At 43.0% G+C, this 27,316-nt stretch overlaps 1 protein-coding gene across 1 annotated transcript in view; it reads right to left on the reverse strand.

Annotated features, from left to right (window-relative positions):
- LOC147692578 (cadherin-related family member 4-like) overlaps window positions 1-27,316 on the reverse strand; it is a 256,491-nt gene that overhangs the window by 119,260 nt on the left and 109,915 nt on the right. The window contains exons 5-6 of the mRNA XM_086939538.1: window positions 10,637-10,740; window positions 5,515-5,645 (exon numbers count right to left, since the gene is read on the reverse strand). Coding sequence (XP_086795664.1) covers window positions 5,515-5,645; window positions 10,637-10,740 — 235 coding nt within the window. The remainder of the gene's footprint in view (window positions 1-5,514; window positions 5,646-10,636; window positions 10,741-27,316) is intronic.

Consider the following 27,316-nt stretch of genomic DNA (forward strand, 5'->3'; position numbering starts at 1 on the left):
TGATGGTGTTTATGATTTGATTCCTGTGCGAAAGAACCAATTTGATGCATCTGTTAGCGCTGGGACGCTCACGAGCAGCCATGCGCTCTAGAAATTTCATTACAATTACAATTACAATTACAATTTTGATGTTTTATTTTTCCACATTTGTCTTGTCTCTCTGGGTAGTTTTTATTTGTAATATATGTATTGGACTGTTTTTATTACTTGTATGTTTTCTTGGTACACTATGTAATAAATTACATCTGTGTTTTTTAAATTTATATATTTGGGTTACTTATCCTTCTGTTATACACAGCTGTTTTCTTGCCTCAATACTTTTAAATTTTCCCTTAATTCTGGCTATGTATGCATAGGTCAGACGCTCCAGGATTCCGCGGTTTGCCGCAAAATCGTCACTTTAGTAAAAGTGCTGCGATTTTTTACAAAAGTGCTCGTGAAATCAGCACTTTTGTAAAAATGCTGCAATTTTTACTTAAGTGCCCGCAAAAATGAAGGAGGTGGGGAGTGATGTGGGTCAGCTCTTTCTCAATTTCTCAGGGTCTCAGTTACTCTTCACTGTCCTATCTGCATTGGCTGATACATTATAATGAAGAAGAGCAAGGCAGTGTTTTCAATATACATACCAGCATGGGCTAAGGTCCCATTTAACGCATTAATATCGCCTTTGCTACAAATGAGGACAGTAACTCCACGCTGAATGCTTAGATTTTATAGATTTCATCACTTAAGTGTACACCACTTTATGCTTTACCTGTTTACCTAATGTCAAAATATAGTTCTGTACAAGGTCACTCTGATAGAAAGGGTAAAAAAGCAAACAGAGCAGCAGACTTTTCATATTAATGTATCTTTTCTACCTCCAAAAGCAAGTATGCATTTGCCAAATGTCCCCGTATTTGTGTGTGCATGATTTAATTCACCGTATGTCATTTATGGATTTTATGCTTATAATCCTCGCTAGGAGATATCTATGTCATGTCTCTTTGATAGTCAATACAGGGGAATTGAAGTGAAGTTGTTTTTTGAGCTAGGAGGCAGATCACTTACTTGGCAAATGTGGTCAGTCATTCCCAGTAGCAAGGTTGTGCATCCAAAACATTAGCAGGTAGATTGGTGCCAACTAGAGCATGGGCGTTAATTCACTAAAATGCTAGGAGTAGTGGAAGGGACATCACAGGAAATGACATCATATCAGGGCCTATTTCAAAGCAGAATACTCTGCTAAAACAATTTCCATTTATTTAAAGCTGAAAATGAATGATTATGAGTAAAATATAGTGCCGCAAAAATGCAGCTAAATTTCCATATTTGCGCGTCTAAATGTCCATATTTGTGCTGCTAAATTTGCTAATCCATGCCACTATACCCTGGGGGTCTGATAGGTGTGTCTGAACTGCATGGTGTTGGTTGGATTTGTGATTGAAGATTAGTGCTTGTCCAAGAAAATTTCCTTTTACGCCTTGTTGTGGAATCCTGTCTCTTGGTCAGTGGGGATGGATTTTTGATTGAAGATTTGTGCTTGTACAAGATAATTTCCTTTTACACTTCCTTTTCATGCCCCTACAGAGCAACCCTCCCTGCACAAGCCACAAGAGCTAAGCTTGTTGTGATCAATTGCTTCATCCATGAAGGAAAGAGGAATCCTTTTCTTTCACCTCACTGGTTTCCGTAAGTTGAAACAGGTCAGAGTGTGACGGGAAAGAAACATAGCTTAACAAGAGGCCAATGGCATAACATTGCTCACCAGTGGCAAAAGGATGTGTTCTGTGCCCATCTCCATACCCTGTGTTCAGCTCCAGCAAGAGACCGAAAATCCCAAAGAAGAGTTATTTGGCAATTCACGAAGTTCACACTAGTACATTGCCTTGGGTATGGTGAACAAAGCTTTCTTTCTCCTTAGTTTAAAGATCAGAAACTAACAACTTCAGGAAATTAAAACCATTGGTTGAAAAATAAGATATTTTTCATACCACTAGAGATGAATCATGTTTTAGGTCAAAACCACCTAAAATGTTATCAGAAAAGACGACAATAGCAAATGTCTTCCCTTAATAGTGAAAGAATTAGAACTAAGAGGGATCTTGATCCTTTGTACATTAGAAGCCAGTCTGTGGCTATGTATGTAATTGACCAAATCCTTGAAAAGTTAAAGAAATCCGCCACTTGTTTCTATCTCAGATAAACTACAATAAAAAAAATCTAATGCTCTTCATTGCAATTGCTAGTACTGAGGAGGCTATAGAGGATTGAAACGCACTCAGCACTTAGGTATACACTAGCTCTAAAAAACATAAGGTCTTATTTCGTGGATGGGGTAGTACATCAAAATGTGACGGATAACCCATCCGCCTTATTATAGGGCAAGCCTAACTAACGCAGGTGCAATACGGAGTACCAACCATATTTTTGAAGAGTATTCTTGCTGCCAAAATCTAAATAATGTATTGTAATTGTATAGCGCTTAGTACCCCTGATGAGTCATCAAAGCACTTTTTTAGCAACCTACACCGGAACCCATTAAGGATTAGTGGTGAATTAGTATAGTGAAATATGAAAGTAATTTGAGTGGTGGACATGTTAGTCAGTTATTTGGATTCAGAAGGATAGTGGAGGGATAGAAGAGGGAAAAAGGTTTGCAGTTATATAGCGCTTGCTACCCCTGATGGGAAGTTGAAACGCTTTTTCTGTGAGTAGCACGCTACTCCAAAACCCATAAAGGATTAGTGGTGAATTAGTATAGTGAAATATGATGCTAATTTCAGTGGTGGGTTTGTTAGTTAGTTATTTGGATGGAGAAGGATAGCGGAGGGATAGAAGAGGGAAAAAGGTTTGCATTTATATAACGCTTGGTACCCCTGATGGGTGTTGAAGCATTTCTTTCAACAGTAGTACGCTACTCTGGATCCCATTAAGGACTAGTGGTGAATTAGTATAGTGAAATATGAAGGTTATTTGAGTGGTGGATATGTTAGTCAGTTATTTGGGTTGAGAAGGATAGCGGAGGGATAGAAGAGAGAAAAAGGTTTGCATTTATATAGCGCTTGCTACCCCTGATGAGGTGTTGAAGCGCTTTTTCAGCAAGTAGCACGCTACTCCAGAACCCATAAAGAATTAGTGATGAACTAAAATATTGAAATATGAAATTAATTTGAGAGGTGGACCTGTTAGTCTGTATTTTAGATTAAAAAATATAGTGGGGGGATAGAAAAGGAAAGTATTTAGGCTTTTTTTTCTTCATAGGTATGGAAGTTCACCCCATGAAGTACTTAGACAACAGCGCATGCACAGAAAGCAATTGGACAATAGTTTATAAAGATCATCTGGAAACGTACCACTATGCTGTCCATTATGATAAAACAGGTTCAATTGAATAATAAGATAAATATTGTGGCTAATAAAGGCCCTCCTAAAAAGTAAGTTTTTTCTGTTTACTGAGGCTTGTGACTGGATTTTTTGATGAAGATTCTAATAACTGAGGTCCAGCCCAGCCGGTTGTGGACTAAGATGTTGGTGGATCCCTTGGGAGCTTATCCACAATATACTCTGCTTTAACACAATCACTTCTTATCATTGAGCTGGCAGCTAAACCAGATGCTTCCCCAAATATGATGCTTACAGATTAATACTTAACTAACATTACTATTGCTTCTTTGGGCCCAGGACCACCAAAGTTTAAATTTAAATCTGGACCCTTAGAAGAAACCATACCAATACAAAGAAAATTAAGCCAAATTACTACATTTATGACTCTGGACCATCATGACTATTCAAAGATTTCACTATATTGTTTGGCCCCTGTGTCCAATCTACAATCAATTCCTGTCTGGAGAAGTAAACGATCTATCCCTCATCCCGCGATTAAGGCAGTCATTATTCCACTGTAAAAAAAAGACACACCGGAACCCAGCAATTATTGTTCTTTTCAGGGTTTCCCTTAATTAGTTATATCCTAGGGAGGGGAACAACCAAACAATTTCAGAGCCCTCTGATCAATAACAACCGGCTGGAAGTTGCTCAATCAGGTTTTCAGCTTTTGTTTGGGACATGCATCACTCTCTTGAACACTATGGAATCCATTCGGTTTATTGCCAACCATACACATTTGGTACAATTACTGCTTGTGAATCTCTCAGCAGCATTTAGCTTGGTGGGTCTATTATGTCCTCTGCAACAGATCCACTAGCTTATTAGAAATAGTTGGCTTCAATTTGGATTGGTTTATGTCATTTTATAACCAGCAGTTTACCACAGTGCAACCGAAGAGGAATCCTCTGCCTCACCAGGGATGGACAGTGGGATCTCTGAAGGTTCTCCTTTGTCTACTTGTATTTTCGATATATTTAGGTAAAGCCTCTGTTGACACTAATTAGGCAATGGGACCTATATTCACAATCGAGTGCACATGATACACATATCCCCATAGTGATCAATGGGGACAGTCCTCAATATGACAACTAATGCGCCTCGTTTCAAGCATTTGGTGAATTGATGTAAGTCATTTGCGACTTTATGGATCGAAGCCAGATATCTTAATCCCTGAATCTGAAATGCTGCTAACAAACCCCTGGTGGGGGGAAACATGTCAGCATCTTTTTAAGTAAATGATCTAACTCACTTCATAGGTACAGATGTGAGTTTTCTATGATCGCACAGGTCGATAAAGTAACTAAAACATCTAGTATTGTCGGTTAGTAGTGAGTAACGTCATGTATGTTAGTCTCTTCCTCTGCAACATATTGTTGTTTGTTCCATTGTCAACTCACAGTTAGAGTATACTAATAACCTATATTTGGAGATCTCCAAAATTTGTGTGTGAAAGTTACAGGTGGCACTGAATGTTGGTGTCAAACTCATAACTGGGTCTCTGAGGGGGGATAATGTTTCTGATGCCCAGCATGATCTCCACCAGCTTAAGGTGGAGAATCAAGTCTGTTCAAAATCATCGCCTGTTGCATCAACCTTAGTATAATCAGAGCCCACTCTACTTACTAGATGAACAACATTGTGTTTGCCATCACAGAACCCTATGATCTTGACATATCTTGTTACAATCATGTGCCACTGCAGGAGATTTGGGGTAGATGATGTTTCGCTTACTTGGCCGAAAAGAACAGACGTTCATGAGTTGTAGGTCACTTCTTAAGACATATCTGTTTCTTTAGGACATTGTTTATTTCTACCCCAACCAAGCAACTGCCATCTGAGTAACATGAGACATAACAGTTGTATAAGCCAAGGATAGACAATCAATCAATAATATTAAACTTGAATGTGAATGAATGAATGAATTGTGTCTTATACCGCGCTAACTTACCCCAATGGGTGTTTGCTAAATATTAGTACTCCTTTGACTTGAGACATAAAGAGCAACAAAATGTGAACTATACAACAGAGCTTTACATGCTATAGCTGTACTTTTTACTCATATGATTATTATAATGAATAGATGAGAGGATCAGAAAAAACAGGATCCTCATGTGTGACACACCCAAGTACTTTCATGATTTTTACCCTCATTGATGGAAAAATATGGAGATGGAAAGATGAATTGGTAGCGGACCTTGGCACCCGCTGCTGAAACATTGGCCACATAGACGCTGTCACCCAAATTCTCCATGGTTGTGACTGTCTGAGACTGGATCCTGGTTGGAATTAAAATGAAGGGACATTATAATCCTTCTAGAAACGTGAGTAATGTGTTCTAATGCATAAGGAATTCACTCGTTAAAACAGTTCAACCCAAATGATAGTGCAAGGAAAACACACACATAACAGCAGCTCTATCTTTGGGTGCTTTTCTGCTGTGTGATAACAAAATCTGCAAGTTATTTGCTGCTACAGGGGGTGTACTGCTTAGAAAAGAATAGGCACATAATATTGTGCGACTTGTAGGAACGCTTTAGTTTCTAATATGCGAGCCTATAACCAGCTATCTCATAAATGGCTCTTTAAGAACTTTTACTCAACTCTGTTTATTAAATTTTCTAAGGGGTACAAGAATGACACAAGCAGTAACCTGTGATAGTCTAGATGTACATAGGAATGCACAGTGGATCTAAGACCTTTTTAACCTAACAGGTCATCTGCTATGCATAAGTGAAAGGGTATATACAATACATGGAGGGAGCAGATTTACAAAGTCTAGCGCATCTCTGCAAATCAGCAGGGATGCGCCCGATCACTTGCGAAACACAAAACCACCCGTGCGCCACCACTCATGCGCTGCATTTACAATGTTTCAGAAAAGGGGGGTGGTGATGGACAGAGTATCTGAATTAAGCAGAACACTCGTACCCAGTCAACAGATCAGGGCTTGATCCATCACCGTTTTTGAGCTCACTGCACCATCCCAGCTCAGAACCTGGCTACATGCAAATTAGCCTGTCCCTGGCCCAGTGCATCATGGGAACAGGGCAGACCAAACTACCAAGCCAATTCTTTTACTGGGAAGGAAACAAGCTTCCGGGGAACGGTTTCTGGCATTACAGCCGTCTTCGGCCTGGCTTGCTTGAATCCTGATGGTGCAATGAGCAAGGGACTCATGTCTGAGCATACCCTTCCACGCTTATGGTCGACAAAACGATTCAGAAAAGGGGGGTGGTGATGGACAGAGTATCTGAATTAAGCAAAACACTCGTACCCAGTCAACAGATCAGGGCTTGATCCATCACCGTTTTTTAGCTCACTGCACCATCCCAGCTCAGAACATGGCTACATGCAAATTAGTCTGTCCCTGGCCCAGTGTATCATGGGAACAGGGCAGACCAAACTACCAAGCCAATTCTTTTACTGGGAAGGAAACAAGCTTCCGGGGACCGGTTTCTGGCATTACAGCCGTCTTCGGCCCGGCTTGCTTGAATCCTGATGGTGCAATGAGCAAGGGACTCATGTCTGAGCATACCCTTCCACGCTTATGTGGCCCGCTGTGGAGCACGGATGGGCAGATGCGTGCCGCATCCCAAGGCGTAAGGGCGGCGCATTGCTGGAGTCGTGTCGCAAGCGCAACTCAGCTTCAGCAATGCTCAGGGGCGCCCTATGCCTAACATGCTACGTTACTTCTTACGCCTTCTTCAAGCAGGCACAGGGTTTTGACGTAGCATGGACATAAAAGTAACTCAGTGAAATCTTGTAGATTTCACTGCGTCACTTTTACGAAGCGTTCCTCGACGGAACCCCCACCCTGTGCCGGATCTGCCTAGATGCGTCACGTTGTAAATAAGCGCAACGTGGCGCATGGTTTATGCCGCCGCTGCGTCACAGAAGTGGCGCAACGGCGGCGTAAATGTGTTGCATGGGGCTTGTAAATCTGTCCCGGAATTGCAACAGCAGTGCTTCCTTGAGCTTGTCTAAAGAAGCAAGTTAGAAGATTCAGGGCCTCATTCACAAAGGGCCTCCACAGTCATGGGGGAATCTCCTCACTTGGGGCGGAATCTCTCCAGGAGAATTCTCATTGCGGAGACTTCCCCATGACAGCGGAGCATCCTCCACGAGTGCAGAATGTAGTAAATGTCCTCTCCACTGTTCTTCTCTGGATAGACTGTACTATGATTTCTGTGACATCATAGAATGCCTGGGTGTCCCTCTGGCTCACAGTGCCTCTCTCTAACTTACTGTGGCAGTTGGTCATCTCAGGCTGAGCTGCTAACAGCTGGCTCCTGGTGGGGTTTTACTTATGATCTTAACCTGTCTTGAATACTTGGAAGGAACTTGCAATAAAGGATCTTAACTTACACAGTGGACTGTGCATCATTCATTTAGCACAACTTGGCGACGTTTTGAAGAGGATGAACCTACTTGTGCACTAAGGAAGCTACTTCAAGAAAAGGAACTAAAGAAAGGAACTAAAGACATTGTGAAAATTATACATAAGACAAAAGGTAACGCCCAGCTGACCCCACCAGTGTCCTATCACACCTGGACAGCCTGCACCCTGGGCGGGTGTCTTTATTTTTATGTCTGCGTGTGTCTGAACAGCCTGCAACCTGGGCGATTTATGCTATAAGTGACTTCTCAACGGTCTCTGCCTACTCTGCCTGTGTCTTTCCAGCGTTTTGAAACGGGCGTTTACTGGAGAGTCTTTTTGTCAAAAATCGACATTTTCCCTGCACCTTGGACGAAGGCACCAGGTCTAGTGAGAGGTGTGTTCAAGTTGTGGGAGGCAGAAACAAGCGTGTTTGTTTTTTCCCGTCACTTTTGCATTCCTACGGCGACTTTGTAAACTACTTTCCTGGTGATTGCAGCGCCAGCGCTTTCAGGCATCGGATCGCATTCAAGTCAGCGATTTGTGTTCGACTGTTGGGCAACAAGTGGGACGAACGGAACATTTATTTTCGAGCAATAGTCTCGCTTGTGAGTATTTTTGAACAGTGACTGTGACTGTGGCCGCGTCTTTCTGGGTGAGTCAAGACATTTTAATGGAGATTTCTTGATGTTTTTGCACTTACTGTGGCAGGGCAGTTTAACCGCTGCAGTTCAAACTTTTCACGCATTACGTACAATTTAGTGTTATCTTTTTCGAGAAAGTGCGGAGCAACAGAGTTGAAGGGACTTTCCTCATAGATTGGATCACTTCCTATTTTTATGACGAAATTCAACGGCGACTGCGGGGACCTCAGAGGCGTCTGCAGGGAGCGGAGTACAAAGACCCCGGGTGAGAGGTCGCTCACCGGAGCTCATGTCATTTAATAATTTTTTGTAATCTTAACATGTCTCTGCAGGAGTGTGTTTAGTGTTTAACAGGTTTACCCTATCTAAGGGAGGTTGTGTGCTGGGTGCATAGTCTGTGCCCATTTCTGTTTTCTAGGGCGTTCTAGGACCTTATTGTGTACCCTATGTAGGGCATATTGGGTATATGTATGTCTGTTGTCGTTCCTACATTTTGCTTCTAGGGGGATGTTATGTCTGTACCCTACTTAGAGGAGGTTGTGTGTCTGTTTGTGGGTAGTCCATGCCCCTTGTTTTTTTCCCAGGATTACTACCCTGCTGTGTACCCTTTGAGGTTGAGTGCTTATGGGTAGTCCTTGCCCCATCGTTTGTCCCAGGGTTATTGTCTTTATTCTGCGGTGTACCCTTTTCTGTGGAAGTGGGTGTTGGTGGGTAGTCCTTGCCCCATCGTTTGTCCCAGGGTTTTTGTCTTTATCCTGCGGTGTACGCTTTTCAGGGGAAGTTGGGTGTTTGTGGGTAGTCCATGCCCCATCTTTGTCCCAGGGTTATTGTCCTCACCCTGCGGTGTACCCTTTTCAGGGGAGGTTGGGTATCTGCAGGTAGTCCATGCCCACAGGGGAGGTTGGTTTTTTTTGCGGGTAGTCCATGCCCCACTTTTGTTCCCAGGATTACTGTCCTGCGGTGTACCCTTTTCAGGGAAGGTTGATTGTTTGCGGGTAGTCCGTGCCCATCTTGCGTTCCAGGGTTATTTTCCTTACCCTGCGGTGTACCCTTTTCAGGGGAGGTTGAGTCTTTCCGGGTAGTCAATGCCCATTTTTATTCCCAGGATTAATGTCCTGCGGTGTTCCCTTAACTGGGGAGGTTGAGTGTTTGCGAGTAGTTCATTCTCCACACTCTGCACTGTCCCCTGCTTTTGGTGGAGATTGTTTGTGCAATATGTTCTTGTCGGAGTCTACCTTCTTGCAGCTACTGGTCAGGGCTTCATTTTGGTAAGATTTTGAGCTGTGAATTTATCATACGTTTAGTGTCAGCATATCTTTATCAGGGGTAGTTTTTTTTTCTTTTTCTTTGGTGAATTCTTGTTAAAGGGGTTTGGTCTCTTGGTTTATCTTAAGTTATCTTACCCCTATTGTGTCTCTCCCAGTCTACACTCATTTTTATTTCTAGGGTGTTTACCCTGTGGTGTGCCCATCTGTGGTGAGGTTATGAGTGTCACCAGCTAACTTAGCTGTTCGTCTTGTTTTTTCGAAACCATGCTGTTTCGTTAAGGGAGGGGGATGAGGCATATTGTGACATAATGTTGTTTCTTTATTCTGTTCTTACTCCATAAGGGAAGAGGATGTGTAGTAAATGTCCTCTCCACTGTTCTTCTCTGGATAGACTGTACTATGATTTCTGTGACATCATAGAATGCCTGGGTGTCCCTCTGGCTCACAGTGCCTCTCGCTAACTTACTGTGGCAGTTGGTCATCTCAGGCTGAGCTGCTAACAGCTGGCTCCTGGTGGGGTTTTACTTATGATCTTAACCTGTCTTGAATACATGGAAGGAACTTGCAATAAAGGATATTAACTTACACAGTGGACTGTGCATCATTCATTTACCACACAGAAGCCCTTTGTGAATCAGGGCCCCAGTATCTTAACATTATGTGGAGTATCGTAGTTGTCTACAATACAACCCGTAAATAAGATGTAACCTGGTGGTTATAGCTGTGCTCCTTTGATGTCATAACATAAAAGGTGTTACTTTAAGGAGAGCGTGTGTGATTACATTTGTATTCTGTTGACAAAATGTTCCTTTGCATTTTAAAACTTTTAACAGGATCCAGGATATAAGAAAATATTAGCAAATTTTCTCTTTTGATTATCTCTGAACGTTATTAACGAAGACACTATCTCTGACACTGTGTCTGACATATTACTGGACCATCACACACTTCAAAAACATAAACATACTATTTTCACTTACGTGAAATTCAGTTGGTGCTTTTGCGAAGGTAAAACTGAGACTGTGAGGGATCCAGTACAATTTTCTCCAAACTGGTCTGACACGACAATAGTGAGGATAAAATTCTGAAAGTTTAAAAAAGAAGAATGTAAACCTAATGTATTATAGACTACGTAAGGTAAACAGCATCAAAATTAATCAACATTGTGGATACATTTTATTTTTAACATTGCACAAACCAGACCCAGAAGGGTAGCAGGGTGCTTTATTTATTTATTTATTTATTTTATTTTTTAGAGTTTTCTATAGCGCGAACTTGAACCGATTAGGTTATCAAGTACAAAGTAAAGTACAAAGTAAAGTAGTGTAGTGTCTTATGTGGTACAGGAAGAAGCAGTGAGAGTAAGACATAGAGTTTCACACCAACAGTGTAACCATAAGATAACAATATTGGCTTCAATTAAGAATTTCATCAGGAACATTGCTTTCATCAGAGGAGAGACTAGAAGGAACTCGGCTTTCTGGGGGCTCAATTTTAGATGATGGAAAGACATCTATGACTGATGATTGCCAATGGTCTTTGCAAGATTGGCCTTGCCCTTCAGCACAAAGACCTTAAAATGTAGCAGTGTGTCATCTGCATGCAGCTGAAAGGAGATATTCAATTTTCTCAGGAAAGAGACAAGTCATTCCAGTGGCAGATTAAAACCACCTGGGAGATGATCGTACTTTGTTGTACTCCTTGATAAAGAGGCAAGAGCTCAGGAGAGAGGTTGACAAATTACTTTCTGTGAGCAGTTAATGAGATATGATTCAAACTATCACAGAACTGTGCCACTCATACCATCTGTTTTCTAGGATTTTTAGGAGAGTTTAGAATTATGGCTATGCCAAATGCTGTGGATGGGGCAGGAAGTATGAGGGTGCAGGATTCCCGATTGTCCAAGATGTGTAGAGTGTTACTACTACTTGCAACATTGCAGTCTCTGTTCCACATCCAGCTCTAAAGCCCACTGGAGGCCTTCTAGGACATCATTTTCTTCAGTGTGCTTTTTAGCTCCTTTTCTTCACAACACTTTTTTTTAAAAATTGTATTTATTAGAAATTGCATAGTAAAATCGCAGCATTTACATATGGTAATAACTTGTTTACATCAGATGAGACAAGCGGTATGACAATGCTGCTGCATATTACCAAAGGATATCAATTTTTGTTATTCCATAACTAACCAGAAAAAACAGGTATACGTCAGTGTAATTATATATCAAATCTGACATCACAGCATTTAAGTAGCAAAAGTATGATGAGTAAACATGCTCAATGGGGTCAATAAGCGGCAACCGGACAAACATATATCACCACATACAAAGGCAAGTGGGCGACCATACCTTCCTCAATTTGTTACTTGCCGGGGCAGGAATTAAAGCTCCCCTGGGCTCTCCACGTCCTGACATCTACCCAGTTCGCACTGTGACATATACATGCAAGCAAAGTATTAGCTGACTCACAACATCAGTTCGGGATCACGCAGTCGGGTCCACAGGTGTAGCCATGGGGGAGACCGATCTGTCGCGCGACCACTGCAAGAATGGCTCCCAAATATCTCTAGGACGTGAATTGATTGGCATTAGGTCCCAATAGGTTCCGAGTTGCGTGTGACCATATGTAACATCTGCCAGCCAGTCATTAAATTTGGGCTTGGTTTTACGCCCCCAGTTCATGGCCACACGCCTCTTGGCATACAGCAGCAACAATGCATGTAGCTTCCGTCTCTTGGGCTCAGTGTTTTCGACCCAACCCAAAATGCCTAGGAGTGGTGATGGGGCATCCACTCTGTTCAGGATATGATTCATAGCAACAAAAATTTCAGACCAGTAATCAAATAGAGCCGGGCAGTGCCACGCCATGTGAAAAAAGGAAGCACCCTCCTCACCACATTCCAACATCTGTCATCGTCCCTGATGCCCATGCGATGGAGAGTTAGCGGGGTACGATAGAATCTATGGAGGAACTTGAAGTGTATAAGTCGGAGTTTGTAATTTGGGGAGAGTTCCAAGAGCTGCCTGCAGCAGAACGACCACTGTTCATCAGTTAGGGGCGTCTCCAGCTCACTGCTCCATAGTTGCTGTGACTTGGGCACCACAACGGGGGATTGTTCTTGCATGGAGTTGTATAGCCGCGACACAAGTTTCTTTCGGGAAGCTCTAGCTAATATGTTTTGTAGCGCCTGCAGGTGTGGTGGCTCCTCAGGGAACCGGTCCCACATTGCCTTACATGCAGATTTGAGCTTGTGGTGTGTGAATTTATCTCTAAATGACAGTGGGTTGTCTTCATCCGCATCTGGCAGACCCAGATGTGTGCCTTCAGGGTATATGTCAGCAAAAGTGCGCAAAGTGGACCCAGCAATGGTTACCTCGCCTCCGCCGTCTTCTAGGCAGGGGAGCATAGGATTGTGTTTAAGGGGTATAGCAGGCGCATATAACAGAGGTATGGCAGCACGTTTTAGCATTTCGGGCCAAGTCCAGCGGAGCATATTGGCTGAGTCTATGTCTTGCGATGGCCTGGGAGTTTTGCGGTAGAGGGCCACACTCAGGGTGAGCGGAGCAACCATGTCAATCTCCACTGCCACATGGTGTTGGTAAGGCGTCGGGTAAGCCCAAAAGTGTAGGTATTGGGCCTGTGCGCAGAGGGCATACAAGTGCATGTCTGGAGCTCCCAGGCCGCCCTGCCTAAGTGGCAGTGTTAGCAATGCCCATGACAGTCTAGCCTGACTTCCAGCCCAAACCAATGTCAACAAGTGAGAGCGCAACCATGTGAAAAAGTGTTGAGTCAGTGGAATCGGTATGTTTGTGAATAGATAGAGGAACTTTGGCAGCACGATCATTTTTATTAGTGCAATTCTGCCTGCTAAGGAGAGGGGGAGTTTTGACCAAATCGTCACACTGCCCTCACGCCAGGACACCGCTCTGCCAAAGTTCAGATTCCAGATCTCTTGGATGTTACGGCTAATCCAAATACCCAAATATTTTACCTCGTCTGCTTCCCACCTGAGAAGGTAGTCAGACTGAACCTCGGAGGTGCTGTCGGTTAGAGGGAATATAACTGATTTGGACCAAATTATGGATACGCCAGACAGACCTCCAAATCTAACAAATTCTCGCAACAATGGGTTCAGATTCTCATTTGGGTTGTTAACATACAGAGTGACATCATCAGCATATAAGGAGATAAGTAAACTCTGAGTGCTGAATACTATACCTCTAGCAGTATGATGTTGCCGAATTCTGGCAGCTAGTGGTTCCATCGCAATGGCGAATAACAGCGGGGACAGTGGACAAACCTGTCTGGTGCCTCAAAAGATTGGAAATGAGTCAGATACCATGCCGTTAATTCCAATCCTGGCTCTAGGGGCAGTGTAAAGTAAGCGGATCAGATTTACAAATAACGGGCTAAACCCCATACGCTCTAGGATAGTGAATAGATACGACCACTCAAGTGAATCGAATGCTTTCGTGGCGTCGAGAAACACCGCTGCCGCTTGCGTATCAGAGTGTAAGTAATGCAGTGCTGAGAAAACCGTTCTTAGGTTGTGAGTGGTAGCACGGCCTGGTATGAACCCCGATTGGTCCGGGAGGGCCACGATCGGGAGCAAGGGCTGGAGGCGGTCGCTATTATCTTCGCGTATATTTTAACGTCAACATTAATTAACGAGAGGGGCCTGTAAGAGTCCATACTCTGGTCATCTTTGCCAGGTTTCAGCAATGTAATAATGAGGGCCTCTCTCATCGAATCTGGCAAAACTCCCACCTCTTGTGCCTCCGCGAAAACAGCATGTAAGCGCGAAGCAAGCTCCTCTACATACGTCTTATAGAAGGCTGCTGTGAGTCCATCAGGACCTGGCGCTTTATTGAGCGGCAGAGCCTTTATGGTAGTGGCGATTTCCTGTTCTGTCACGGGACGGTCCATATATTGCCTGTGTGTATTGTTAAACCATACAAGTGCTATGGATTCCAGAAAGGACTCAAGGGCATCTGTTGATACCGCATGTGTGGACTTAGAATAGTAAGTGGTGAAGGATTGCAATATTTCTTGCTGGCCTGTTGTCATTTCTCCTGCATTGTTTATTATCGTGTGTACATGTGTGGGTGGAGGGGTGGTGTTGATCATCCTGGCCAATGTGCGACTGGGTCTGTCTCCCTCCCCGTATCTGCGAGCTTCAGCTTGTTTACCGAGGAATTTCAGCTCACGTTGTGCTTCCTCGGCAAAGTCTAGTAGTTTAGTTTTGATCTGGGATGCCAATTCAGGCGTTGGGTCTACACAGAACGCTTGTTCAAGAGCCTTGAGTTCCCTGTCAGCCACCGCCAAGGAATTTCTTATAGCTTTTAAAACCCCTGCCTTGCGTGCTATGCATTGCCCACTTATAACAACCTTAAAGGCGTCCCAGAGAACTGCCTCAGTTGTAACTGAGCGTGTGTTGGTGGCAAAGTAATCGACAATATCTCGCCTAATTTCCTCCGTAATGGCAGCATCCTGGAGTGCATCCAGCGGTAGCTGCCAGGTGAAGGCTCTGCTTGGGACTCCCAGAATGTCCAGCTCCAAGAGACAGGGAGCGTGATCGGACAAGGAACGGGCCAAAATGTCAAATTTAACAGTCCAGGTGGCCACATCTTGAGATACCTCTAGTAATCCAGTCTGAACCAGGCCGCATGGTGTGCAGATATGCATGTGCCCACCCTGACACCCGCATTACGGGACCTCCATATATCTATAAGTGAGCCCTCGTTTATTATGTCTTTCAGAGCCTGGCTGACATGAGGATGTAATTGCCTGGACGTGCCCTTCCTATCTAAGGAGTCTTCCATAACCACGTTGAAGTCTCCGCCCCATATCACTGTATAGCAGTTCAGAACATTGACCTGCGCCCATATCTCCCTGAAAAATTCCGGATCGTCAGTGTTTGGACCATACACAGCCACCATTATCACGTATTTGCCGAGCAGGGCTCCATGCAATACAACATATCTGCCTTCAGCATCACCATATACAGAGTCTTCCCTCCAGTCCATACCCCAGCGCAAAAGGATAGTTACACCTCTTGCGTAGTTTGAATATATAGCCGAGTATACGGAACCCCACCTTGAGTGTTTACGTTTGGGCGAGCACGTGGAGTTAATGTGTGTTTCTTGCAAGAAGCAAATGTCTATATCATGTCTAAGCAAGTAGCTGTGCATAAGTCTTGACTTCCTGACGTCGTTTAGGCCCCTTACATTCCATGTTAAGACTTTGGTCACACCCATTGTCCGTGCTGGTCTCCAGTGTGTCCATCCTCCGCCCAACCCCCACCGAGCATACGTAAGTCACAAAGAATATGCAGATACACACGTACTTGACTATATACCAAACATCCCATTACCCAAAGCCACCCCCCACCCACACCAACCCCCCAATCAAGTTGTGTCAGTAACCCCCCTACTACGCCAAGGGGCACAAACAATAGAACAGTGTAATCGTGGGAGACACCCCTTGGAGGCGTGGCATCTCAAGCGTACACCCCTGCTCACACAGGGTGGCTGCATTAGTTAGTCTATTTCAATAATGGGCAGAGTATGATAAAAGCATAGCACAACCTTACAACCAGACATCCTTGGCATCTTATAATACAAACAGAGGAGCATGGTGGCACCCGCAGAATTCCAAGGACAAACACCTCCGAAATCATACCATGCAAGCCCTACTCTCTAGTAGCAATTTGGGCCCTGGGGTTCAATCATTGGCGCTCATTTGGCTTTCAGCTTTGGTCCCAGCCTGAGTCTTCCTCCTGGATCTGGGATTGCATATGTGCTTCGAAAATTTTAAGGCTGATCCTGCATCCAGAAAATGGTGCGTTGTGCCATCATGCACAACCCTTAGTTTGGCAGGGTACATGAGAGAGTATGGGACCTGTGCCTGGAGCAGCAGTTTCTTGGCAGGTAAGAATTCCTTACGCGCCGCCTGCACCAGCGGCGTGAAGTCTGGAAAGAAGGATATGTTGTTCCCTTTGTGTGTTATCCTCCCTTTCTCACTTGCCAAGCGCAGTATGAGATACCTGTCTTGGTAATTGAGCAGTTTGGCTAGGATCGGTCTCGGCGGGGTACCCAAGGGCTTTTTTTTCCCCAGTGATCTGTGTGCCTGCTCCACAGTAAAGACCGAGGAGAGGTTGGGGTCAAATAATTTGTGCAGCAGATCGGTCACAAAAACCTCCATTTTCCCCATCGCCGTGGTCTCCGGAATGCCTGTGATACGAACGTTGCATCTTCGAGAGCGCGCTTCCAGGTCATCAGCCTTGGCGCAGATCGCCTCGATTTTCTTTTCCAAGTTGGTGATGTGAGCCTTTGTGCTTTGCTGAAACTCACAGCATTCCGGTGTCTGTTCTCCAGGCTATCTAGGCGCGTTTCGTGTGTGGCCACTTGGGATCTCACATTGTCTAGCTGGGCCGTCATGTTATCCAGCTTGGCATCTATGCTTTTCAGGCTGGAGCGCACCTCCAGCATTAGTGCAGTCACATCAATGTCCTGAGGGACCTCCAGTGGTGACCCCCCCGTAGCTCCGGAGTCCTGCTCAGCTTGCTTGGACAGTTTCTTCTGCTCAAACGTGAGCCTCGGTTGGCGAGGGTCACCCCTCCCCATGGCCAAGAGTCTGGTGTCCGCTTCACCACGGCACAGAGCATGTCAGATTACCCTATCTGAATTGAGCTGATTTCTCAGGTGGTGCCGATTAGGGGAATGTAGAGCGGGAGAGCAAACTCGACAAGTAATGCCTTTACAGTCCTGCCAGCAGACACCAAAGCCTTAAGGATAGTCAGGCAAGGGGACCCGCCCGCACAGCCCATGCAGCGGTAGGATGGGAAATGCGCCACCGGGGCTCCAGAGCACAAAAATCAGCATCCAACAACTAGGCCTCATAGGGATTTGGGTGTAGCAGGCCTAGCGAGCATAGCCGGCTTCAGCAGCAGGCAGACAACATCGATCACGGAGCAGTGTGTCCTCGCAGCAATCCCGCAGGCCTCTGTCTTCAGGCCCGCATTCCCCACAGACAGTCGCCACTTCTGCAGCACGCGCTGCAACGCAAACGAGGATCATCAAAAGCATGCGGCCAGTGCATCAGATCAGCGTTGTCCCAGTTTGGCAGCAGTGGGCGGGAGTACCAATGCCACCGCTTAGGGCTAGATACCAGTAGAATCAGTCCCGCACATACAGCCCAACTCGATGACCAAGCCCGATCCAAGATGGCGGCCGATTTTTAAGAACGAGATTCCGCGGCCGCCCGGGGGTTCAGCGGGCTCATATAAATGTTTATTTTGTGTTAGACAACCTCCGCTGCTCCGGAGTCTTACCCCACCTCAGGCGTGTGAGTCCAGGTTCGCCTCTCAATGCGGCGCCTCGCGCCTGCTCGGGCCTACGGGGCCGCGACCTCAGGTAGCGCACTGTGCCCAATCAGGTCTCCAGCGCCACCGGGTCCCGCAGCGAGTCACAGTCGGCCAAAATCACGGGGTCCGTCTCAGGGTGTTACAGATGTCCCAGCGTGCCGGTGTCATGGTCGATTGTGCCTTAGGTCTTCTACCACCGTTGCGCACTGGTTTGGCGTGCGTGTGACTGGAAATAGCCAGGATTAATGCAGGATTATAATTACAGCCGGCGGAGCTCGCTGGTTAGGCGGCCATCTCGCTGCTCGACTGGCCACGCCCCCCTTTTCTTCACAACACTTAAGCACTTTTGCTAGAATTTAGATTTTGAATTTAGATACAGGGTGGAAGTTTTTAGGTCAGCGGATTCCATAACTTTCTTTCTCAAATGAGGAGTTACCTGTCCAGTTTTGAGGCAGTTAGCAACTATGCCTTGACTCAAAAAGTGATTGATCACATAAGTGAAGTACCGGGTGAGGGATGCACTTAGGTTTTTCACAATCTTTGTCAGGGTAGGGTCAGTGAAGTGAGAGGATTGCCTTAGAGCTCAGAAAGTGCTTCTCAGATAAGCTTGCATTACCACATCAAAAGAGGTCAATTTAGCTGTGGATTTTTCTGCATAAGGCCCACCTGATGTAGGATGGATTTTTTTTGCGGAAGAGCGAGAATGCTCACATTTATTTTTTCCATCAAAGAAGTAGGAGAACCGTTTGAGATATCAAGAGAGGCCATGAGGTTAGTGGACTTGTTGACAATGTCAAAAAGCTTCCTAGACTGACTTTTAGCAATGATTTCCATTCTGAAGACAACTGATTTGGCCTTAGAGATATGATGTTTGTATTCTTGCCACTGATTTCCATACTATTCTAGAGTACGCTTTGTTCCCTTTTGGCCCCATGTGCAATTCTATCACTATATGAGCTTTTCATTTTTCCACACGTTTCTTTTTAAACCATTTTATGGAATTGTGTTTTACAGTTTTAGTTTTAACGGGGCAAGTGCAGTGGGAACCTCTGTCATGAATATGTTGTATTTTTGCTTCAGATTCATCTGGGGAGTCCATTAGTTTTAAAGCAATCTTGATTTGTAGGAGAAAATCTCTTTGCAATCCCTGACTCAAAACTTCTTTTGTTTTGTTTGTCCATAGATGAACGTTTTTCAGCATAGCAGAAAAAAATGTGCAAGAAGTAGTCAGACAAATCCACAGGCATAGCGGTTAGACTCTGGGTGAGGTTTTTTTTGCAGATTAGGTCAGATGTGGCTGTAAAAGAGTTGGTTGAGGTCATTGTTGAGCAGAAGAAGGGGCATTTTTGACACAGCAGTTGCAATCATATCCCCTCAATAAATTGAAGTTCCCAAGAATATGTTATCTGTGCTAGAACTGGATCTTTCTGCTATGAATTTCATTTGTTGTTGGAGGAAGAAAAGGTTTTCACCAGGTGGATGGTAAATTATGTGTTTCGATTCTGATGCATTTATTTCAAGGGAAACCCATTCAAAAGAGGATAGTTTACCTATTTTAAGCTTATGTATTGTATTGAAGATCTATGGATAACTACAACCCCTCTTCAAAGTTCTACCTCCTTATATAGATGAATGATTGTACTTCAAAGGTTATTAGGAGGTCAAGTACTGGCTGCACGGAGTTAGCCAAGTTTCTTTCAGGCATACTAACAGCCCGATTCATCAAGCGAAATTGCGCTCGCAAAGGGCCAGATTCTGAGAATCTGGCCATTTGCGAGTGCAATTTTTGCATTTGGGATTCATCATCCCAAATGCAAAAATCGCTATTAGCGAAATCGCATATTTGCGAGGAATTGGATTTAAGGAATCTCTAATAGAGATTCCTTAAATGCAATTCATCAACCAATTTGAAATTGCGAATTCGCAATATTTGGTCGCAATTTACCACAAAGTCTGACTTTGTGGTAAATTGAGAAAAAAGCACTTTAGTGCATTTTTTTCTTTTGCATGTTGCACACACACACGTCCTTTGGACATGTGTGTGCGCAACACCTGTTTAAATTTGCATTTAAGGGGTGCCACAGGGTGTCCTTTGGACACCCCTGGCACCCTTCAAATCGCTATCTTATTTGCGATTAGCAAATTGCTAATCGCAAATAAGGAATACTCCCCATTCATTCCTATGGGCCTTTTGGCCCATAGGAATTAATGGGGAGTTATTCCTTATTTGCGATTAGCAATTTGCTAATCGCAAATAAGGAACGTGTAGGAATCGCATCTTATTTTGCGATTCCTACATGAATCCCGTTTTGCGAGTCTGTAATAGCGATTCCTTATGAATCGCTATTACAGACTCGCAAAACGGGTCTTTGATGAATCTGGCTGTAAGTCTACGTTATATGACTGGATCACTTCTATTATTACAGGTCAATGTTTGTAGGTGTGCAGCAATCATTTGAAAGAATAATTATCGATTCTAGTAATAGGGGGTAAAGGAAATCGCAACCTGAATGAGGCTGCAGGTGTTAACATTGTTTCTGTTAGGTCATAAAATATGGCATCTGTCATTTTTGAATCCATTGATTGAGAGGAACATATAAGACTAATGTGATGTTAAGATGCGACATGCTAGTGTCGGGTAGTCATGGGAAAAGGATATTTGCTAAAAACGGGCCACTAGATGAGATAGAAGCTGCTTTGAGGTGTATGTAACTCATCTCATGGCTATATCTGCACACTTCAAGACTGAAGAGTAAGGAAGAGGGTAGGTATGAGCTCTCTCTCTGTAGTGAGAAAGAAGTGTTAAAAACAGAGATTGTGTAAGGGCAAGAATAGACAGAGAATGTGGAGGGATGATAAGAAAGAGACAAGAGCAAAGAAGGCAATGGGCAAATCAGGAGATGTCAGCAAAAATTGGTGGTGGCAGTCATTTGTGAAGGACTAGGTCTGTTGAGTCCTCTTCTTGGTTGCCCTTAATAACGCCTCCTCCTCCCAATAGCCATGGTGCCACTTTACATAGAATCGTATACAAGAAAGGTGTCAAATGTGTCCTTAAAAAACACAAAGAGTAAAAGCATCACTGGCAATATTGTAGCTCCTGATAGGATATGAAGATAAACACAGAGTGATCATCAAAGCACAAAACTGCATGTGACATCAAGGAGAAAAGAGCCACGCATAGTATTCAGAAGCAGAATCCAGTAGAAGTTCAAACTGATAAAAGAAAATATCCTGAATAAAAATAGTTTCAAAGGGGCAAAGGAAATTATTTTGTAGCTGTTTGGACCTGATTTGGTCAATCTTTCGAAAAGAGAGGGGTATCATGCAATATCAGAGAGAAAGAAGATTGTATGCTCTTTGGGTGTTGGTCTCAAGTAGGAGAGGATACAGTGGAGATTATAACCATGATTCTTACAATCTTCCTCAACTTCAACATGGGTAGCGATAGTATTACAGTTACATAGTCCAAGTGCAGTTGCCTTCCTACATTGATGGGCCATAAAAAGTAAGCTATGGCTTTCTTTTTTCTAGTTGTAAATGATGATTTGTGTTTGAGGACTTTTTTGTCAGGATTGCAAGTGAATTCAGACTTTGATGCTATCCCCACTCCTTTGTCTTTCTGTCACATTAAGTTCTGTAATGAACTCGGGATTCCTAAGTGACTGAACAGGGGGAAAAAGGGGAAAAGAAATGAAACACTCCATAAACATCTTAGCCTTCTAATGTAAGGGGAATAGGCTGATGGATGGCGTGCCGCACGGACTCTCGATCTGCAATAGACTGACTGTCGACACTCATAATTCTATAAGACAAGTCAACTTAAATTTAAGTATACTTGTGAACAACAAGATAGAATGGCTTGTGGGCACCAGTAGAATGGCTTCCCAGAGGATGTAAGCGGAGAGGCCGTGACCAGCCTCCACGACTAGCATTTAGTCAGGGAACCAAATACATATGTCCACCTCCAATAATAGAAACTGCATGAGCCAGGATGATTTGGAGTGTTCGAAGTTGGAGCAGGAATTCTGGAATAGCATCAAGCGTAGCTTACTATCTGTAGAAAGAATGGTTAACCTGAGCTGCCCTAACCACTCTAGGGATCTGAAAGATAGCATAAACATTCCAAACTATGCGACAGGAAGAGAAAGCCCATCTCTCTCCTGCCAGGCAAAGTTAATGATGTGACTGGTGCATAAATATTCACAGCTATTACTGACCTGGAAGTGTACAGAACATTCTGGTATGTTCCAGGAAGTTCCAGCTTTTCCAAAATTGCTCGGCTCTTTGGAATGTTCTTTCTCTTTCTACCTTGTCCTGGAGTGCTGATCTGTGTGACTTTGTGACTCCACACTTCTTCACTTCCCCAGCTGCCACGGGGCTGTCTGCAGCAATCTCCAAGGCCAACCCATAGCAAGTTTGTATCATTGAGTCTAAGAAATATGACCACGTCCCTGCACACTGGACGTGATGCCCATCAAGCACAAAATGCAAGATTCCTGACATTGTTTTCCTTTATTGTGTTAAATTGAGTAGCACTTACTCTTACTCTTAGTCTTTCTTCCATTACTGTGCTTTTGTTGAACTGTACATATGTGGGCTAGTGTTTATATTGTCAACATTTTGTTACAGAATTTGGTTTAGATGGATACATTCTTCATGGACATCTTCATTCTGTTTCTACAACAGCCAAGAGGCATCGGATCTAATGATTACTGCTTCCAGGAGATTATTTACGGCCTGCTACCAATTGTTACTTGGTGTCTTGTCTGGCCTGTAGAGCTGTGGAGGTAGATGAAACCAAGGATTTGCAATCAATGGAGTTGCAGCGGAATGAAGAGGCAAGGCTGTTTAGGACCTCATAGAGACTGTGCAAGTGTGCAATCATGTAAAGCCTCTCCTAATTTAACAAGGGCTTCTTGACCTGATTGCTCATCTGTGGAGTGCTACATTTAGGGAAAGGAAACAATGGCCTCAATTTTGATAGACATCTTTTGTGAAGCCACATTTATTGTATCAGCCACCCTCCCTCCAGCAAATGAATAAACTACTGTATTGATCCTGCCAAAAAACGAAAAATGGGACACAATGTGAATTCTTAAGATCAATTAGACCGATGAAATATAAAAAACAACAATTTATGTTTGAAAATACTGGTAAAAAGCCTATATAGGCTTATTGAGCAGTTTGCTGATTGTGACCAAAATGGTTCTGTTAGGAGTAGATTCACCAATAGTGACATCAGATGAATAGTTAATGGTTTATCGATCATTGCCATGTGGTGTATTGATTACCATGGACATTGTGAAGGCTTGAGATACCCATGGGTTTCCTGTGAGTGACATTTGCACTTTTGGGATTGTCTCCTGCAACAAACAAGAAGGTAATTAAAGCTTGTATTAATCTCAGCCATTGACAATCATTTGAGCCCCATGTCAGTCCAGTGATTTTTTAATTTTGAAGTTGCAACTTATTTATTGGGTGCTTAAAGTGACATGATTATGTGTATTCCTAAAGTGTCATATAATAGCCCTAACCCCATCATCTGGGCAAGTAAAGAAAATCCACATTTATTGCTTTCAAGGCTGTATTCTAGCAGCATTCTTTTTTTTGCTCTAGCAAATCAAACATTTGGAGCACCAACTGAGATAAATACGCTTATTAAAAGATTAGGTTAAGAAGGAGAATTCTAAAAATATTCACATCATGATGACTATTAATGTTACTTGAAAGATATACCATAGGGTCTGGCAACCTAAATTCTACGATCCCAATAATAATTGCGATGTCATAACGCACAGAGAACAAATCAAAAATCCAGATTCTATAATTTTCACTTTATTATCTTAGATGAACTATAGTACGCAGGTTTTCTGGGACATCTGGGACTTTGTGAAGTTATTAGCCCATATTAAACAATTTAGTCAAAATATGATAGTAACAAAATGCAAAGTAATCCTTTTTCCTAAACCTATTGGGCTTTTTTGAAGTTGCCAGGGCAAGTAATGAAGCTGGACTAAGTCATACAGGCTTGGGCTACCTTTATTTGTGTGGAAATGCAGGAAGATTCAGTCATGGACATTTAGCAAAGTCTGATCCAGCTCATGCCATCAACTAGCATGGGGCTGATGTTTTGAGAAAGAATGTGCTATAGTTGTTTTCTCTCTGAAACAACTACACATGGTTTTGAATGACAAGGTCAGTAATATTTACAAAAATCATTTTAAAAATCTAGATTCTCTCTGCATGACATATCAAGAATCACCATATCATTACCAGACCACAGGTTAGCATAGCATTATGCACGTACAAAGTTTCTAGAGAGATGCTATAGGGGGGCCCTAATTTCAGAAACACACTCACATATGACCCGCCAGCAACCTTCAAAATCTCTTCCAACTAAAGACCACACTTACCATTGCACTTCTTCAAATGAGTCCCAAATCTCCTCATATTCACAAAAAGCTTCAATCATTACAGCTCTCACTCTTCTTGTAACTAAGCAGAAAAAATAACAAAAAGCTTCACTCATTACAGCTCTCACAGAAAAAAACAACCTTAAAGGGCCACACATTAGAAATCAACAATTCATCCACACTGCTAGCTCTGTGATCTAGCATCCTACTCTCATACTCTTGCACAGACTTGCATAAAATCCACCACACACATTTTGACACAACAACTAAAGGTAGGATAAACATTGATTTAGACATAGTCTTAGTTCTTCTCCAAATCCCAAAAAACACATTATGGACCAAATAATCTATTACACACCTCCAAAGTTCTTACAGCAAACACTCTTCTGAAATAAATTAAACAGTAAAGTAGCAGAAACCACTCTTCTGAAAGAAATCAAACAGTAGCCAGCTTCTGACTCAGCTCTCAAGCAATCTGCACATTAAATAATCATCCAAAGTGAACTATATCACACTCTAGGAGGCCTTCTAAGGCAAATACCTTTCAACACCCTACATACTAACATATCTTTCCCTGCTGCCTCACCAAAGGCTAGTGGAAATGATTGACCTGTTTAAATAGCAGATTTATATCAGTTGATGGTTTTCCAACTCAATCATTTCTCGCAATGCTCTCCAAAAAATGTGATACCTGATCTCCAGAGCCACTTAGGGACCCAAGCCCATCTCCCCACACTATTCAGATTCCTACCTTCTCCTGGTCTTTGAGTCCAAGGTTATTTATGGAGCTCCTGAGTCTCTCTTAAAAAAAGCCCTTGCAACTTCCAGATCTAAGGAAACTTTCAAGATTAGAAGGCTCAACACCAAATAATGGTCCTCTCCGTCCGAACCTTTAACTATCATACCGGAATCAAAAAGGGTTCTTCGAATTGCTAACTCTATAACACCAAGAAACCACAATTGAGAAGCCCAAAAAGGAGTAGCCAGAATAATCTGACACTTATCTCATCTTCAACCACAGTCTCTATATCTTTGCAAAAGGAGGAAACGTATAACCTGCCATGCTTAACTAAGTATGTTGAAGAGCGTTCACTGCCCACACCCTGGGATCTGGTACCAAACTGAAATACCTCTCCATGTGAAAACTGCATCTGCTAATAAATAAGTCCACATCCCGTGCCCTCCTCCCCATGTCCATACATTTACTAATCCAGTTTCCAATCACTGAATTTCCTGAGGAAACTTGTGAACCAAATTCTCTTGACTTGGTAAATACTCTGTCTTCCACAATATCCTATGTTCCATAAATAAATACTTCATATCCTTTGGCAAGGCTGTGTCAATCTGATTCCACCCAAGCGATTTATATAATTAATGTCCGATACATTGTTCATGCAAATCAAAAAAATATTTCTCTCCAAAGTATTCTTGAAAAATTCCTCAAGCATGAAAACCTGCCTTCAGCTCAAAGACAATTTATATGAAGATCTTTTTTCCTACCTGATCATCTTCCATCTGCCTCCTAGAATTCCTAAGCTAGCACCCCAATCGAAGTTGCTCACATCGCTCTCCAAAGCTACTTCATGGGTTGGTTCAAAAACGGCCCATCCATTCCATGCCTCCAAATTGTCTAGTCACTGTATCAACTCTTCTCACCCTTCCCATGACAACATAACCGTATCTGCATACCACAGAGCGTTCGTTGGACCAAAGGTCTTAAGCCTCTAAAGGGCCCTGTAATGTAACAGACCCTAAAATGGCCTGTTTCGAAGAAGATAACACACCAATCACACAAGTCAAATCTCTCAGGCACATTTCTCCCCTTGATTTATCTCCCTCTCTGGTAACAAACATCTTGCCTGAATCATGTTCTATTGAAACCCAAAAAGTTTAGAAACCTGCCTGGAATCAATACATATTTCTCTACATTGATCATAAATAGGGCTCCCGGTTTTATGGTATTTATTATTTTGCCATTTCCGTCTGTATTTATCCATATTTATTTTTGGGGCATTTTTCTGTATTTATCCACATTTATTGTTCCCCCAAGCAAAAGACGACGCTGCAGCTAATATTTTTCCACATTTATTTATATTGACAATGCACACATCCGCTCACTTAAACTAACGATTTGTTGTGGCTTTAGCAGTGCTTTAAATGGTCCGGTACTGAGTAATTTGAAAAGGAGAGTACCTGTGTTTCTCAGTTCTGTTATAGGACAAATTAGGATAAAGTACAAGCACTTATCAGGAGGAAACATGTGCCAACACTTCTGTATTTCCATCTAAAGCCCTTGGGTGGAGGTTGGTTGAGAATAGTAAAATAAATGAATGAATGTATAAAGTATAACCTAACTTTGCAAACTGCATCACCCCCAGAGGTATACATTCTTTAAAAATGAGAAATGAATGAATTATGTATTGTGTAACTCTGCAAACCGACTCACCTACATGCATGCGCTCTAATAAAGAGTGAAATAATGAGTTAATGGATGAATAAACTTGTATCGTGGAAGTACAGTCTGAATTGCGTGGAGGTGTACATTCTTTAAAAAGAGTAATACGAATGAATACATCTGTATCATGTAATTTTGCCCACTGAATTAATCGCGTAGAGGCATGCCTTTTTCTTAAAGAATTGGTGCACAGACTGATCTAAAAAGATACGTATTGAGTGTTCTCTCCAGAGAAGAATCTTTGGTAGATGTTGTGCATGTTTTTAACGTGCCTGGAGAACACATTTTGAACAGCCTGGCACACAAAGGTGTATTTGGGTAGTGAATGACCTAAATAGGCCAAAAGGCTTGTTTACCAAAAAGCAAGACTGCTTGGTAACGTGTTTGATTTGTAGGCCACCCTTCTCTTTTGTTTTAAAACACTATGA

This window comes from Lissotriton vulgaris, chromosome 9, assembly GCF_964263255.1.
Source record: "Lissotriton vulgaris chromosome 9, aLisVul1.2, whole genome shotgun sequence".
Lineage (NCBI taxonomy): Eukaryota > Metazoa > Chordata > Amphibia > Caudata > Salamandridae > Lissotriton > Lissotriton vulgaris.